Genomic DNA, 18303 nt, shown 5'->3' on the forward strand with positions numbered 1-18303 from the left:
AAATTCACTCATTGTAAATATAGAATTTGGTGGTTTTTAGTAAGTTTGTAGAGTTGTGCTACCATCAACACACGGTACCTTTAGAACATTTTCATCACCCCAGCAAGTAACTCTCGCTGGTTTGCAGTCAATCCTCAATTCCATCCCCGCCCCAGGCAATGACTGACCTGCTTTCTGTGGCTATAGATTTGTCTTTTCTGAATGATTCGTATAAATGGTATCATACAATGTGTAGTCTTTGTGTCTGGCTTCTTTCGCTGACCATATCTGGGTAGTTTGTTTCTTTTTGTTGCTGACTGGTACCCACTGTGTGGATACACCAGCCACATTTTGTTTCTCTCTTTGCCTTTTGATTACCATTTGGATTGTGTCCAGATTTTGGCCCTTATGTATGAAGCTGATATAAAGACTCACAAATCTTTGTGGAACATGTTTTCATTTTTCTTGGCTAGATACCTAGGTGTGGAATTGCTGGGTCATATGGTAAGTTTATATTTAACTTCCTGAGAAACTGCCAGCTGTTTTCCACATTGTCTGCACCACTTTATGTGCCCACCAGCAATGTGTGAGAGTTCCAGTTGCTCTACAGCCTAATTCTCATCATCTCAATTATGATTATAGCCATTCTAGTAAGCGCTGGACTCACTGTGGCTTTAATTTATATTTCCCTAATGACTAGTGATGTAGAACAGCTTTCCATGCATTTATTAGCCATTCATATATCTACCTTCAAATCTTTTGCTCATTTTTAATTGAGTTGTTTGTCTCATTGCATTGTAAGAAGTCTTCATATATTCTAAATTTAAATCCTTTATCAGAAAATAATTTGCAAATATTTTCTCCCAGTCTGTAGCTAGCTTTTTCATTCTTTTAATGCTGTCTTTTGAATCACATTTAAAACTTTGATGTTCTAATTTATCCTTTTTTTTTTTCTTTTATGGATTGTTTTTAGTGTCAGATCTTAAGAAATCTTTGCCCAACCCAATGTCACAAAGATTTTTCTCCTATGTTTTCTTCCTGAAGTTTTTATAGTTTTAACTTTTAATGTAGATCTGTAATCCATTTTGAGTTAATTTTTGCCTGTGATGTGAGGTTCTAAAAATAATAATTTTGCATATGAGTAGCCAGTTGTCCCAGTATCACTTGTTGAAAAGACTATTTTCCTCTCATTGAATTGGTTTGGCTCCTTTCTGGAAAAATCAGTTGGCCATAAATGTGAGGGTTTATTTCTAGAATCTTAATTTTGTTCCATTCTATTGGCCTGTTTTTACACCAGTGAAAGTTTTGAAATTGGATAGTTTAAGTCCTCTAAATTTTTATCAAAACTGTTTTGGCTATTCTGGGTCCATTGCATTTCCATGTAAATGTTGGGATAAGTTTGTTAATTTCTATAAAAGTGCCTGCTGGGATGTTTATAGGGATTATGTTTAATCTATAGATCAATTCTGGGAGAATTGCCTTCTTAACAATGTTATCTTCCAATCCAGGAACGTGGAATGTCTCCTCGTTTATTTATATTCAGTTTCTTTCAGCAATGTTTTATAATTTTCAGTGTACAAATGTTGCACTTTCATCAAATTTATTCCTGAGTATTTTATTATTTTTGGTGATCTTGTCAATGAAATGTTTCCTTAATTGCACTTTTAGATTGTTCCTTACTAGTATATAAAAATGCAGTTGATTTTTTTGGTAGTGGTTTAGTGATCTTGTACCCTGTGACTTTGCTGAATATATTTATTATTTCTATCTTTTTAAATGGATTCCTCACACAGGATCATTTCATCTGTGAATAAAGACAGTTTTAATCCTTTCTTTCCAATATATAGGCCTTTAGTTTTTATTTATTTAGACTATTGCAGTGGCCAGAACCTTCAATACGATGCTGAGTAGAAATGGCAAGAGCTAACATTCTTGCCTTAGTCCTGATCTTAGGAGGAAAAACAGTTAAGTTTTTCACCATTAAAAATGATATTAGTTGAAGTTTTTCATAGATGCCCATTAAAATCAGTTAGAGGAAATCTTTTTCTCTTCATAGTTTGTAGAGAATTTTTATCTGGAATAGGCCTTGGCTGTTACCAAATGCTTTTTATGTATCTGTTGAGATGATCATGTGGTTTTTGTCCTTCATTCTATTAATATAGTGTATTGCACTAATTCATATGGATGTTAAACGAGCTTCGCACTCTTGGGACAGATCCCACCTGGCTGTATAGTTTTGGTGTATGATTTTGTAATATGTTGCTGGATTCGATTTGCTGATATTTGCTAAGGATTTTTGCATCTGTCTTCATGAGAGATGCTGGTCTGTAGTTTTCTCGTGAAGTCTTTGACGGTGCTGGTATCAGGATAATACTGGCCTCTTAGAGTGAATTGGAAAATGTTCTCTCTTTGGTCTTCTGATAGAGTTTGTGAAAGATTGGTATTTCTTCTTTAAATATTTGATAGTGACTTCACCAGTGAAGCCTTCTAGGACTGGGCTCTTTGTGAGATTTTTAATTACTAATTTAATTTTTTAATGTGTTCTAGGTCTGTTCAGATTTTCTGTCTCTTCTCAAATCAGTTTTGGTAAATTTGTGTCTTTTTAGGAATTTGTTCATTTTTATCCAAGTTGTCTAACTTGTTGATAATATTCCTTTATTAATCCTTTTAATTTCAGTAGGGTCAGCTGCAATATCTCCTTTTTCATCTCTGATTTTGGAAGTTTTGTCTTCTCTCTTGTTTGTCATCTTTTAAAAAATCCTTTCAAAGCTCTAACTTTTGGTTTTATTGATATTTCTCTATTTTTAAGTTTTCTACCTCATTAGTTGCCACTCTGATCCTTACTTTTTTTCCTTCATTCTGCTCGCCTTGGGTTGCTTGTTCTCCTTTTCTTTCCAGTTTTTTAGGGTGGAAGCTATTGATTCAGGGACCTGTCACTGGTGAACTGTCTATTCTTTCATTTACTTCTTGCGTTATGTATTTTGGGGCTCTGTTTTTAGGTGTGTGTATTTATTTATCATTGTTGTAGTTTACTGATAAATTGATGCTTTAATAATTATTAATTGTTCCTCTTTGTCTCTAGTGATATTTATGTTAATATATTTTTTTCCAGTGTTAATGTAGCCACTCTAGCTCTCCTGAAGCTTACTGTTTATATGGTGTGTGGTTTTACTTTTACCCTTGTTTGTATCTTTGAATCTAAAGTGTTTCTTGCAGACAGCATAGAGTTGTAGCCAGTTAGACAGTCTCTGCCTTTGGATTGGAGTGCTTAGTCTTTTCAAATTTAACTTAATTATTGATAATGGTTTTTGCCCATTTGTTCCTCCATTAATGCCTTCTTTTGCGTTAAGCAGTATGTCATTTTAATTACGTTGTTGTTGTATTTACTATGTATTTGTTCTTTTTTTAAATTGTGGTAAAAATATATAAAACTTACCATCTTAACCATTTTTAAGTGTACAGTTCAGTAATATTAAGTATATTCCCATTGTTGTACAACAGATTTCCAGGACTTACTCATCTTACAAAACTGAAACCCTATACACATTAAGCAGTAATGTCCCATTTCTCCCTCCCCCATCCCCTGAGAACCACCACTGTACATTCTTTTTCATAAATTTAGACTACTTTAGACATCTCATATAAATGGAGTCATACAGTACTCGTCTTTTTTGTGTGATTCATTCATGTTTTAGCATGTGTCAGAATTTCCTTTCTTTTAAAAGTTATATAATATTCCATTGTGTGTATATGCCACATTTTGTTTATCCATTCATCAGATGGATTGGGTCATTTCCACATCTTGACTATTATGAATAACGCTGCTGTGAATTATAGGTGTGCAGATATTTGTTTAAGACTCTGCTTTCAATTCTTTTTTTTCCTTCCAGTTTTATTGAGATATAACTGACATACAGCACTGTATACTTTTTTTGGGGGGGGGAGGGTAATTAGGTTGTATTTATTGATTTATTTATTTAAATGGAGGTACTGGGGATTGAACCCAGGACCTCATGCTTGCTAGGCATGCACTCTACCACTGAGCTATCCCCTCCCCCCTGCTTTCAGTTCTCTTGGACATATACCTAGAATTGGGATTGTTGGATCGCATGGTAATCTGTTTTTAACTCAGTTGAGGAATTGCCATACTGTTTTCCATAGTGATTGCACCATTTTACAATCTCACCAGCAGTGCAAAGGGTTCTAATTTCTTCACTTCCTTGCCAACAGTGTTTTCTGTTTTTTCGCTAGAAGCCATCCAAATGGATGTGAGATGATACCTCGTTGTGACTGATTTGCATTTCTCTAATGGTTAGTGACGTTCAGCATCTTTTCATATGTTTGTTGGCTATTTGTATATAGTCTTCAGAGAAATGCCTATTTAAGTTGTATGCCATTTTTTGGATTTTTTTAATTTTGTGTACTTATTTTACAATATCATATTTTTTAAATTGAAGTATAGTTGATACACAATATTATATGTTACGGGTATACAATATAGTGATTCAATTTTTAAAGGTTATACTCCATTTATAGTTAATATAAAATACTGGTTATATTCCCCACATTGTACAGTACACCCTTGTAGCTTACTTATACCTGATATTTTTGTACGTCTTAACCCTCCCCCTCGCCCCTCCCCCTTCCCTCTCCCCACTGGTAACCACTAGTTCCTTCTATATCTGTGAGTCCGTTCCTTTTCTGTTATATTCACTAGTTTGTTGTATTTTTTAGATTCCACATGTAAGTGATACCTTACAGTATCTGTCTTTCTCTGTCTGACTTACTTCATTTAGCATGATGCCCTCCAAGTCTATCCATGCTGTACACCAGAAACTAATACAACATTTTAAATCAACTGTACTGCAATTAAAAAGCAAACAAACGACCCATTTAAAATATGGGCAGAAGAACTGAAAGGACATTTTTCCAAAAGAGGAAATGCAGATGGCGAACAGGAACATGAAAAGTTGCTCAACATCACTAGTATCAGGGAAATGCAAATCAAAATAACAATGAGACATCAGCTTACACCTGTCAGAATGGCCGTCATCAAAAAGAACACAAATAACAAATGTTAACAAGGATGTGGAGAAAAGGGAACCTTTGTACACTGTTGGTGGGAATGTAAATTGGTGCAGCCACTATGGAAAACAATATGGAGGTTTCTCAAAAACCCAAAAACAGAACCACATGGCCCAGCAGTTCCACTCCTGGGCATATACACAAGGAAAACAAAAACATTAATTCAAAAAGGTACAGACACCCCACTATTAACAGCAGCACTATTTACAATCACCAAGACATGGAAGCAGCCTAAGTACATCAATGGATGACTGGGTAAAGGAGACGTAGCACATTTATGCAGTGGAATGCAACTCACCCATAAAAGAGAAGGATATTTTGCCATTTGTGGCCCTTCGTTCACTTTTGTTGATTGATTGATTGATTGTACTTCAAAAACCAGAATTTTATAACTGGCATAAACATTTCCATTCCATTGAAAACGACAAAATACCTAGAAATAAACTTAACCAAGGAGGTTACTTATACTCTGAAAACTATAAAGCACTGATGAAGAAAATTGCATATGATACAACGACATGGAAAAATATCTTGTGCTCTTGGATTGGAAGAATCAACATGATCAAAATGGCTGTACTACCCAAAGCAATCTGCAGATCCATGCAACCCCCGTCAATGTACTCACAACGTTTTTCACAGAACTAGAACAAACTATTCCAAAATTTATACGGAACCATAAAAGATCCCAAATTGCCAAAGCAATCTTTCATAGGTCTTTTTTTCTTTTTTTCTCTTTCTTCTTTTTGTTCTCTTTTCTTGTGGTTTGATGACTACAGAATTTCCCTTAACATTTGTTGTAAAGCTGGCTTGGTGGTGCTGAATTCTTTTAGCTTTTGTTTATCTGTGAAGCTTTTGATTTCTGCATCAAGTCTGAACGAGAGCCTTGCTGGATAGAGTATTCTTGGTTGTAAGTTTTTCCCTTTCATCACTTTAAATTTATCTTGCCACTCCCTTCTGGCCTGTAGACTTTCTGCTGAAAAATCAGCTGATGACCTATGGGAGTTCCCTTGTATGTTATTTGTTGCTTTTCTCTGCTGCTTTTAATATTTTCTCCTTAATTTTTGTCAATTTGATTACTATGTGCCTTGGTGTGTTCCTCTTTGGGTTGATCCTGTGTGGAACTCTCTGCGCTTCCTGGACTTGGGTGACTGCTTCCTTTCCCAGGTTAGGGAAGTTTTCAGTTATTGTCTTTTCAACAATGTTCTCAGGTCCTCTCTCTCTCTCTTTCTGGGACCCCTATAACGTGAATATTAGTGCACTTCATGTTGTCCCAGAGTTCTCTTAAACTATCCTCATTTCTTTTAATTTTTTTTTTCTGTTCTGCAGTAATTTCCACTAATCTGTCTTCTAGCTCACTGATCTGTTCTTCTGCCTCATTTAGTCTATTCATGGTTCCTTCTAGTGTGTTGCTCATTTCAGTGATTTTATTCTTCAACTCTGTTTGGGTATTCTTTATATTTTCCAGCTCTTTGCGAAAAACTTCACTCTGTGCTTCTATACTCCTCTTGAGTTCTCTGAACATTTTTGCCATCATTATTCTTAACTTTTTCCTGGATAAATTGCCTATCTTCTCATCACTTATTTCTTCTTCTGGGATTGTCTTGTGCCTTGGCCTGGAAGATATTCCTCTCCCACCTCATATTGTCTATCTTTCTATTTGTATTTTTAGGTAGGTTCATTACTTTCTTGACCTTGGAGAAGTGGTCCTCTGTGGGAGACGTCCTGTGCGTCCCAGCAGTACCCTCCTCTCTTGTCACCCAAGGGCCAGTGTCCAGCCGGTCCCAGTGTAGAGTCTGGCCTGTGTTTGTGGATTCCTTCCACAGGCCTTGGGGTTATTGTTTTCTTATTTCTAGTTTCTGCCCCTGGTGGATGAGGCTGGACTAGAGGCTTATGCAGGTTTCCTGGCAGGAGGAGCTGGTGCCTGCCCACTGCTGGGTGAAGCTTGGTCCTGGACCTCTGGCGGGTGGGGCTGTGTCTAGAGGCCTCTGTGGCTTAGGGAGTCTGCTGACGGGTGGGGCTGTGCTCCCACCCTGCCTGTTGTTTGGCCTGAGGCTTCCCTACAGGCTGTTGGGTGGGGCTGGGTCTTGGTGCTAATGATCCAAACAAGATGTCAGCCTCCAGGAAAGCTCATGTAGATGAAAACTCCTGGAATGTCCACCACCAGCTTTTATGTCCCCAGGGTGAGCTGCAGCCGTCCCCTGCATCCCCAGGAGACCCTCCAAAACCAGCAGGTAGGTCTGGCCCAGGTTCCTATGAAATCACTGCCTCTGCCCTTGGACCTGGTGCACACTAGATTCTGTGCAGGCTTCCCAAGCGAATGGAGTCTCTGTTTCCCCCAGTCCTGTGGGGCTCCTGGAGTTAAGCCCCACTGGCCTTCAAAACCAGGTGTCCTGAGGTCTCCTCCTCCCAGTGCCCGGGGAGCCTGACGTGGGGCTCAGAACTGTCACTTCTGTGGGAGGAGGGCCTCTGCGACGTACTCTTCAGCTTGTGGGTCGCCCATCCCGGGAGGTGATGGGGCCTGATTATATCACGACCACCCCCTCCTACCGTCCTGCTGTGGTTCCCTCTTTATGTTTCCAGTTGAAGAAGATCTTTTTTGCTGGATTCCAGTCTTTTTTTTTAATGGTTGTTCACCACTCAGCTGTGGTTTTGTTATAGTCATGAGGAGAGGCGAGCTCATGGTCCTACCACTCCGCCATCTTGACTGGATGAAAATCTGTATGCCCATTTTAAAATCAGGTTTCTTTTTGGTTTTTCTGCTGTTGACTTGTAGATTTCTTTATATATTTTGCATATTAACCTCCATTAGATATGATTTGCATTTACTATATATTTTTATGTTATTTTCTTAGCAGTTGTTCTAGGAATTACATTACAATCTATGAGATAAATATTAACAATTCTGGTAAAATACAAAAATTTGGTTCTAATAAGCTTGATTTTCCTTCTGCTTCCTTTGTGTAATTATATTTATTATTTATATATACTATAACCCCCTAAATACAGCAATATAATTACTGTTTTATTCAATTTAGTGTCTTTTACAAAGTTAAAAGAGAACATGCACATAGACTCTTTCATATGCACTCATATATTTACCTTTTCAACTGCCTCTTCCTATCTTTGTGTAGATTCAAATCACCATCTGGAATCACCTGAATGATTGCCTTTGATTCTTAGAAAGCAAGTTTTCTGGCCATGAACTCTTGCTTTATTTGTAGGGGGAGAGTGCCTGTTTCATCTCTGCTTTGCTGACTATAGGGTTCTCGGCTGTTTGTTTTTAAATTCTTGTAGCACTTTGACTAGATCAGCCCACTGCCTTCCGGCTCCCATCGCTGTTATTTGTCTTGTTGTTTTGTTGTTCCTTGACACATGATGAGTTGTTTTCCTCTAGCTTCTTTGAAGATTTTCTCTTTGTCTTTCAAAGGTTGGCTGTGCAGTGTCTAGGTGTAGATCTGTGTTTATCCTCCGTGGGATTTATTGAGCTGCTTGGATCTGCAGATTGTTTTCATCATATTTGGCAGTTTTCAGCCATTATTTCTTCAAATATTTTTTTCTGCTCCTTTCTTTACTCTCCTTCCGGCATTCCCATTACACACCAGCTGTTACACCTGATGTTGTTTGTGTGGGTCTCTGAGCCTCTGTTCATTTTTCATTCTTTCTCCTTGTTCTCCACGTTGGCTAATTTTGCTCTGTAAGTTCACAGATTCTTTCTTCTGCCTTCCTGAATCTACTATTTAGTCCCTCTACTTAATTTTTCATGTGTTATTGTACTTTACAACTCCAGAATTTCTTTTATTTGTATTGCAGTACAATATACATAGCACAGACTTTTACCGTTTTAACAGGTTTTAAGTGCACATTTCAGGAGCATTGAGGACACTCACTCTGTTAGGCAGCGATCACCACTGCCCATCTCCAGAACTTTCTCACATCCCAAATTGAAGCCCTGCACCCATGAAACAGTAACTCCCTATTTCCCCCCGACCCCCGGCACCTGGGAACCACCGTGCTACTGTCTGTCTCTGTGAATTTGACAATTCTGGGTACTTCATGTAAGTGGAATCCACACAGTACTTCCCATTTTGTATCTGGCATGATGTCTTCAAGGGTGAAGGCTCTCTTCTAGGCTGCAGACGCCTTGCTGTATCCTCACCTGGCTATGAAAGTCCTGGCTAGCACGGGCAAGAATGCTCTGTTAGCTTTTTGCTAACCCAGGGCCCGGACCCCTGATCCTTTCTGCTCACTCCCGAGGGCCAGTCACAGAATCAGAACGTTTGGGATCAGGCCCATCGTTCAGCCCCCTTTGAGCTATCATCCTTCTCATCTCCTGACCGTTCCTAATGGGCTGAGCCCCCGGCGGGTCCCAAGTCCTCTCAGAGCTGAGGCTGCGTAATCACTGTAACCAGCCCGCCCCTCCACCAGTCACAGGGAACCGCAGGTTTTGGAAGATGTTGCTCACTGAAATACTGCATTTATGAAGATGTCCTGTTCCTATCATTTATTATGATTAAGAGCTTTCGGGCAGCATGCGGTAGCCAGTACCACTTCCTGGGTAGGTAAACCTCGTAGTTATCAGAATGGTATGGTGAGCCTTTGTCACCTGACCGAGGCACACGTGAGATTTCTGGAGTACTGAAAATAGCTGATCAGTCGCCCATCACTCTCTCCGTATTTCCTGGACTTAGATGCTGGGCAGCCCCTCCTGCTCAGGGCCATAGACACATGGAGCTGAGCTTGGAGCCAGGTTTCTTGGTGCCCAAGACTGTGCTCTTTTCACTCAAGTAGACTGATTTCTAAACCTTTATACCCAGTCTTCCCCCAGACCATCAAAGGTGTTTCACTGTCTCCAGGCACGTTCCTCCCCCTGATGACTGCTGTGCTCATAGCCAGCACTCCTAGGCTCTCCTGAATAGCTTTGCAACTGTTGGTGCCTGGCTGGGGATACCTGCCTTACTCTCCCGGCTGGAAGCCTCTCTGCGCAGGGGCTTCAGCCCCTAATTGTCTGCACCACTCGCCTGGCCTTTAGCACTTCCTGCCTCACCAGGTGGATCAGGGCAGGCCTGGGTGTCACTTTTCTTGTGCCCAAACCGAGGAGCCAGCACTTGAGTGAAGGTTCACCTCCAGCTCAGCACCTCTGCAGGCCTCTCACCACAGCCTGGCACTGAGCCTCGCACGCCGGAAGGCGTGCGGGAAGGGTCCTCCCTGTGACGGTCACTAGGCACCGGCATTTGTCACTGTGTGCTTGCTTTTCAGTTGTGGAAAGACAGGTGGGCCCAGGACTGGATCACAGAACACTTGCTGTTCCATCTTTTCCTTATTACCCCAAAGCGATACCAATGCTGTTCTACATTTTCTTCTATTAAAAAGACTGAGGAAGGAAATGTCACTCCCCAACAGAAGGAAGCACTGTACACATCAGACGAGTTCCCAGAGGCAGCAGTGGAGTGTTCCCCGTTCACGTGGCTGACCTTCCTGAGAACGTCCCATAGGTTTACCCACCCAGCTTAAAGTTCGCGCTTCGGGTCTGGCTCTCATCTCCTGCTCCGGGAGGGCGGACGCAGGCCCGGGGCCTCCGTGCCGACCAGCGCTCCCAGCAGCGGCTGGAGGCAGAGAGCGGCAGCTTCCCCGGATCCCGACTCTCTCTTCTTACTCCCCTTTGTAAAACATCTAGTTTAGAGTAATTCAAACTGATAAATATTTTTTAAATTAACAATTTATTTCATTTTTGAAAAAGCCACTCTTTGCTACATTATACATCCTAAAAGGAGACGGACGTAGCATGGAGCGGAGCAGTCAGTGAAGGCCAGTGCCCACCCCCCTCCCCGCCCTCTCCTGTGGCCTGTCTTTCTCTGCAAGCGTTATTCCTGCTTCAACCTCGTGGATTCATAGAAACTGAGGCAGAGGGTTGAAGGCACACTGCGTGAGTTTCCTGCCCCTGGTGCCTTTCTGTGCCCAAAATTAGTGTTCAAAAGCCATGGAGTAGCTAAATTATTCAGAGAATCTAAAACCTCTCTATAAAAGGAGCTGGAGGTGATCTCTGAAAATGGTTTGCCGTTCACTTGATGCAGAAAACGCCGCAAACCATGCAAACCAAGAGGTTCAAGACCCATGAAACCGCCCAGGCCATCAAGGGCACGGGGATCCGAAAAGCCGCCCAGGCTCATTCGCAGAAGCACCGGGCGGCATCCTGTCCTGACAGTGGTCCTGCTGTCGGCAGGCGCAGGGCTCGCCCTGCTAAGCTCCCCTGCCCAGAGTGGAACCAGAATGAGGCGCTGGGCGTGGGCTGGAATGACACACAGCGACTCTTCTACAAATGTGGAGGTTTATTTCAACAAAACGTGAAAAGAGTACATTTGACAGAAGCTCCTTGCTCGTCAGGCTATGCGTCCATCGAATTCTCAGTGAGACAAGTGAAGGCTGCTGTGTGAACGGGGCTGAACAGGCGACATGGCCACCTCTGCTCAGGCAAGCCTTGGGCGATGCCTCATTCGCCCTCCTCCCGCCTCAGGAGACCCGCGTGGGTGACAGGCCGTGGGAGCAGCGGGCCGTGGCGCCCACGGCGCTTCCTGACGTCCCCCCGGGAAAGAGCCCCTGTGCAGGGTGAGCCCTGAAGTCGGGCGCTCTGGGGGTGGGGGCTGAGCATCACTGAGTTCCAGAGAGGAAACCTCGTCATTTAATGTGTCATAATTTGGTCAGGGAGGGGGCGGGGAGGTAAACAGGTGTAACCCCCCCTTTCTCTGAAGAGATGCCAGGGCAGCACAGGCCTGCACACCGCCTGTGGGTGTGTGTGTGGAATCTGACTTGCTGTAGAACAGGGTCGAGGAATAATCTGGTCAAAGGCGACTCCCGTTCCTACTGGGTAGGCAAATGCCAGCACAGAGGATGTTCTCCCCGGACTGAAAATTGTTCCCCACCTCTTCCCGCCTTTCTTAGCTGGGGCACCCACCCCGAGCCCCGGGGCAGCCTGCCTGAGGCTCCGAGCTCCTGGAGGCGAATCCAGCCACAGTGCCCGCCTGCACACACAGCTCCTGGAGGAGGGGAGCGGAGCTCCTCCTTGTACGTGGACTGTAGAGTTAAGGCTCAAAACCGTAGTGTGCGCGGAAATCTTCGTACCGCTGCTTCCCTGACGTCTTACTGATTTCCTCCGTGGCTGTCAGTGACACGTGCAATTAGCTGCACGGTGGGAACCGGAGGCTACACCAGCCCTGATCACCTGCCACTCTTGCTTCAGGAAATCAGGGGGAATCAGTAAGCTCTTTCCGTCACCTGTGAGGAGGCCCCTGCTGCTGGCTGGAGACGGACCCGGGAGCCTGGAAGACAGCAGCACCATGACGCGTCGTGGAGACTCTGAAGGTCACACGGGTTCTGTGTTCCCCGGGAGCCTCCCCACAGCGGGAAGGCCGTGGAGGGGGGGGCCAGCTGCGCCTGCTGCCTGCGTGCGCTCAAGGAGCTAGACCCACAGCAGGTAGGAGCGTCAGAAGGGGGGCCCCGGAAACACGGGTGATGGCTCTGTAGGCACCGTTAACCGCTCGTGACCACTGCGCCAGGCTTCATGGTAACAACCTTCCAAGTCCTAAGAAGAGGCTCTCCGGGCCACTCTCCTTGTGGCATGAGTCGCTACTTTCCATCGGGGACGGGAAGGGCAGCTCCCCAGCTCCCCCTCTGCCACCTCGGGCTGCGGCGACACGCAGGGTAGTGGGAGGTCATCCGTCCCTGCAGTTCTGAGAGAGCTGAGCCCAAGGTCAGGGCCCATAAGTCAACAACAGTAGTGACTTGGTCTCTGCTTTCTCTGCTCCTTGGATCATGGCTCTGCCCTCATCTTTGAGTTCCGAGGAGCCTGCAGATTTCACGCTCTAATTTCCTTCATAAGCAGTACCTTGGGTGCCTAGTGTACGGGCTGAGCGCAGGGTAAAGAAGCAGCAGACCCGAGGCTCCCTGCTCTCCCCGCACCCGGCGTGGACCCGCGGCCTCGGCCCCAGCCCTCCTCTGCTGCCGGTGGCTGCAGGCTCACGGGGCCAGGGGCAAGCTAGGGCTGCTGATAGCCTGGCAACCACTCCCACCTCCCGGGGCTGGGCCCCAGGGCTGTCCGGGCAGGAGGCAGCCCTGCTTTGTGCAGTAAGACCTCACGGTACGTGTCTGTACCCTTCATTGCCTTCTCAGGTCCTGGGCAGGGAGAGAGGACCGCAGTCACAGCCAGGGTAATAAATACTGAACGGGTGGGTGTGTGACCGGCGGGCTGGACCGGGGGCTTTGTGACCCCCACATCCTATGTCGTGTGTAACCTGAAAACATCCGAGGGGAAGCGAAATGCCACTGATTCCCGTGCCTGTGCCTTCTTGTTGCAGTGGTTTCAGTTGTAAAAGGCCACTCTAGCCCTGGTCTCTGGAGGCAGGGCGCGGGTGGGCAGGAAGCTCTCCCTACGTTGAAGGGGAGTCCATCGTGGAGAGGATCCGTACGACTTCCGCTCGCTGAGTGGGTGAGATGTGCTGGGTCATGTGGACGATGGAATCCATGGCAACCTCTGGATTGGCCTGTACCAAGCTGGAGAGAAGATTGGGGACAGTGAAGACAGGGGAGAGGCAGCAGTGCCCAGATCTGGGCAGCTTCAGAACCGCCCCAGAAACCCCCCCAGGCTCCCCTGCAGACACTTCGGTCCCTGCCCCACTGATTTGTTTTCCTACATGAAAAGTGTCCCCAGCAGCAAGGTAGGTACCAGATGAACCCAAAACGTTTTCCTGTGTCAGAAAGTGAGGAAGTACCTCAAAAAAACAAAACCCAAAACCGATGGGGCACGTCGCAAATACAGTGGAACCAGCATGACAGTGCTCCCGCTGGCTAAATCTGGGACATTTGGGCATCAAAATAATGAATTACAAATCATTGGAAAAAACAGACATTCATTGTCTACACCAACAACGTATATACTATAAGCGGGGGAGGAGGGCGGGCTTCTGCTTGCAGTAGAATGGGGCGGCGACAGGTGACTGCGGAGGTCGTGCTGGAGTTGGAACGTTGTCATTCTGCAACCACACCATCAAGACTGGATCAGGCAAGACTCAGCCCTGCACGCTAAATCTGAGCGGAACTTCTGACGAGGACCAGGAATCTGCATGGCCTCAAAGCGCCTCCACAGACTTTTTAGGGCCAAGGGGGAAAGTCAGGAATCACACAGTGGAGAAGGTGAGTAACAGCATGATCAGGAGGGACAGATGACGTGTGTCTCCGGCAGTGGTACCCTGTGAAGGTCACGTCATCACAAACGTACTAGTCTGCGTGCAAATGCATCGCCTGAATCTCATCATGAGGAGACGTCATACAAACTCACAACAGACCATGGTCTACAAATGGTGATTTAGATAAAAGGTATCAATGTTCAGTTTGCAAAAATTAACCGTTTTACTGTGGTTATGTAACAGCATATCCCTATTAAGCAAAGGCACACTTAAGTATTTGGGGGTAAAGGGCCATGACAGGCTGGGACGTGTGTAACATACCCTTAAATGGGTCAGAAAAAAAATCTATAGATAGGGAAGAGCACACTCACAAACGACGCAGCAAATGGGGTAAAATGTAAACCCCAGGCATCTCTGGGTACAGATTTGTTCTCTGTACCGTTTTAAGTTCTGCAATTTTTCTGTAAGTGAAATGTTTCCAAATAAAAAGTTTAAAAAAAAGTTGCCAGCAGCATCCACCACCCGGCCTATGGAGAAGACTGAAGACGCTAAACACAGTTAAATGCTCAGCTCGGGGAGGGGAGAAGGTGGTTTCCCAGGAAACTACAGTGCAGTCAGCTGTCCTCACAGAGCTGTTGTCCGGGTTGAGCATGTTTGGCGCTAACAGCTGGGCACAGGGAACTAAGCCAACATGGAGCTGAGATTACTGAGTGCCCCTGGGGACCAGCCGCTGAGGGACGTGTGCTTCGGGGCTCTGTTCTTATCTGCGGGTCAACCACAGCATCTCAAACGGAGGGCGACCCCAAAGACCTGAAGGCATCGTCATCTCACCATCTGTTCTTAAGCCTCTCACCCCAAGAAGCAGGCCCCACCTCCCCGGAGGAGCCCGGTGCCCTGCCCCGCCCCCGGGGTCTCACCTGCGGATCTGCTTGAGGACGTAGTCCCTGCTGATGTACTTGATGTTCTCCTCTATCACTGAGCGAACCCCGTCTTCCTCCATCAGCTGCTTCTCCAGCCACTCCACCAGATCCTTGTTATTGTCCCAGACATAGGCCTGCAGACAGATGGCGCAGGTCAGACACCCCGGACACCCTAATTAGTCAGCATCTGGAGAGTTCATCGCAAACAGAGGCTTTGCTCAGCGTAAAAAGGTTCGCGGGTCTCCATTACTGTTGGCTTTGAAGGAGGAAGAGGAGACAGGCCTTGAGCCAGGAGCCGTCCTCATCCTCCCTGTCCTGCTTCTGATGTAAGACGCACACTCGAAGCATCCGCCCGGGCCGCCCTGGGGCATCAGTGCTCGCCCCGACGCGGGTCCTGGACCACAGAGGCTAAGGGGGTTTAGTCACCTGACTGATTGCTCAGGAAAGTGCTGATTTGAGAGGGAAAGGCTGTTTACTTGGTGTTTCTAAAATGAAATGTGTGCTGCTTTGAGGAACTGAGACACATTATCTAAATGGGAGTCACCAGTCCCAGCAGGCGCAGCGGACGAGCAGCCCGGTCAGGGCGGTCTCCTGCTGCAGAGCCCGCGGCCTTCCGACAAGGCCAGAGGGGGACGGAGTTGAGGGAAGTCCTGGAGCCAGGGCAGAGCCACCAGGTCAGAAACCTAGACCCCGGTTTGCTTTCTGTTAGTTTTCAAAAGGGTCAAGCCGTCCATCACTGCGAGAGTCTCAACAAACCACCTCTCACCTCCTTTTTTCAAGATCATTTAGCTGAGCATTTCCCAGGTAGTTGACTCCATGATAATTCCGGAGTGTGTTAGAAACCTAATAGCCTTCTCCTGGCTCTCTTCTCCTCTCATTTTCTTTACAAATCATTTAGGAATCGTTTTGTTAATGGTTTCCGGAAAACCAAGTACCGCCATTAGGGCTCATTCATATTTATGTCATTTTGTTTGGGTAATTAAACACAAAGCTCGTCATTTAAAGGTGCGCTATCCTCCTCTGTTATCGCTAACTGAGTCAAAGTCAGAATGACAATGAGGTTGGCGCTGTAATTTAATAGGTGGGTGCGTTGGGGAGCTCTCAGGAGGTGGCTCAGGAAACCTAGATGCTTGGCTCGGGCTCCAGGGCCTGCAAAGCGCGGTGGAAGGTCCTCGCCACGCCCGCAGGGTGGCGGGCCGTCTCCTAAGGGCCTATTTCGGCCTTTAAGGATGGTGGTTTCCTTTCCGACTCTCACATCCCCATCTCTAACCCTCTAACCGGGCTGGCGAGTTCGCTGTGGCTGGTGACTCATTACATGTCATGTGACTGACGTCCCCATTTCCAACAGTTCTTAAGGAGTCCTTCACAGTTGAAGGATTAAGGAGCCCCAGGATTAAGGATAAGCAATGCACCTTTTCTCCAGTTCCTTTTCTGGTCCCAGATTTGCCCATCTCTGTTTGTGATCACGGATAAAAAGTTGAGCAATCCCAGTCATGGTGGTGGGGCCAAGTGTGGACCTGAGTGAGCCTGCCCACCTCTCTGTGCCTGGGGCAGGGCTATTAGCATCTCTGAGGCTGAACGGCAGAGAAGTGTTTTGTTCTGAGAAAAAGGAGGTACCACATCGGTCTCCACCGACCCGGGGTGGTGGCGGCACTTTGCCTGCAGTGTGGTTGTCTTACCTCCCGCGCGCTGGCTCCTGCACCCCCCACGTGGATGGATGCGTGGACCCCTAACCACCGCACCTGAACACCGATATTTCCATCTCCATCACTGGTGATTTAGACTTCCCTACCTGCCCTGACTTATGAGGACTTGGCAGGAGGAAAAAATAAAACAATGCATGCTTCCTGGGTTTCAGAATGGAAAAAACCCTAGATTTACCCAAGAATCCCAAAGCCTTTAGTTTAGGAGAATATTTAATACTCTTATTAATCATTTTTAATCCGTTTGCTTTTAATTAAGAAACAGCATGATGCTTTCCTATCAACATATGCCAGGGAGCAGATTAATTGTGGCTTAAGATAACTCTCCTGATTGGTGTAATGTGTTAGCTCACGAGATGCCTGCTTCTAACGAGGCTCAGACACCGCACTGGAAAGCCAGCTACCCTCCAGAGAAAACTCTTCTGCCTTCCCCTCCTGCAGCCGCAGAATATGCTAGGTGTTTAAACATTAAAAAAGTTTCCAGACAGAATTAAAGCAACACATTCCAAGTTTTTGAAAATACAGGTCCCTTATATGAAAGATTTGCACTCGAAATACAAGTAGATGACAACCACCAAGTCAAACCCTGATCAAGTTTCTCTTTTTAGGTTTTAAATGGAGGTGCTGGAGACTGAGCCCAGGACCTCGTGCATAACTAAGCAGGGGCTCTGCCGCTGGGCTGTGGGTACAGCTCCCAGCAGGCTTTGATCACAGCACAGAGTACGTGAAGGCAAAGGGGGTCTCAGCCCTTGTCAACATCACTTTAAGCAAGAGTGAGCAAATGCAGGCACCCACAGTGCCCCAGGCTTCTGGAACAGACCTGGGAGGGTTTGGGGCTCGGGAGTCCACAGTTCCTCGTCTGCCGTCTTGGAACACAGCTGCAGACTCATCGCTCCAGCCATCCAGAAGGACGGGCCAACCCTATGCTGTTACTTCCCTCCTTAAAATGATCAAAATGTGGCTGATTCGTCCCACCGTGGATTTGTGGCACGTGTGAAATGCCGGCTGCTAACTTCACGACAGGCCTGGGCCCACACCTGTCTGCTCTCATCTCAATCAGAACATTTTAATACCAACAAAATATCAATGATTAAGCCTCACAACAATGGCCTTACAATAAATGTTCAGCAGACACTTTATCCCTGTCTGCATCTGTGGGTAAGTATCTCTGGCACTACTCAACTCACTAATTGTATGTAGTGATTAGTCTATCTTACAAAATCTAAATGACCCGTTTGGAAAGTTTCATTTCTAACATATTGAATTGCTGTTAGCCCTCCTTGCTCAGTGGTACAGCAGGACCTGGGCGTGTGACCAGGGCACAGTCTGATGGATGTGAGCCCTGATTACCATGCCCTGTAGATAACTTACCTCATGAGCTGCCTGGAGACGCCTCAGCAGAGTGATTGCCTCTGAGGCTCTGGGGTACAACAGCAAGGA

At 45.7% G+C, this 18303-nt stretch overlaps 1 protein-coding gene across 12 annotated transcripts in view; it reads right to left on the minus strand.

Moving 5' to 3' along the window:
• Positions 1-11370: 11370 nt before the first annotated feature.
• The window catches only part of ACACA (acetyl-CoA carboxylase alpha), a 256069-nt gene continuing 249136 nt past the window's right edge, over positions 11371-18303 (minus strand). For all 12 annotated transcript variants that reach the window (XM_064495017.1, XM_064495019.1, XM_031467944.2 and 9 more), the window contains 2 exons: positions 15158-15294; positions 11371-13608 (listed from right to left, as the gene is read on the minus strand). In XM_064495017.1, the coding sequence (XP_064351087.1) occupies positions 13485-13608; positions 15158-15294 (261 nt within the window). In that variant the 3' untranslated portion in view covers positions 11371-13484. The remainder of the gene's footprint in view (positions 13609-15157; positions 15295-18303) is intronic.

Source organism: Camelus dromedarius, chromosome 16 (assembly GCF_036321535.1).
Source record: "Camelus dromedarius isolate mCamDro1 chromosome 16, mCamDro1.pat, whole genome shotgun sequence".
In the NCBI taxonomy this organism is placed as follows: Eukaryota; Metazoa; Chordata; class Mammalia; order Artiodactyla; family Camelidae; genus Camelus; species Camelus dromedarius.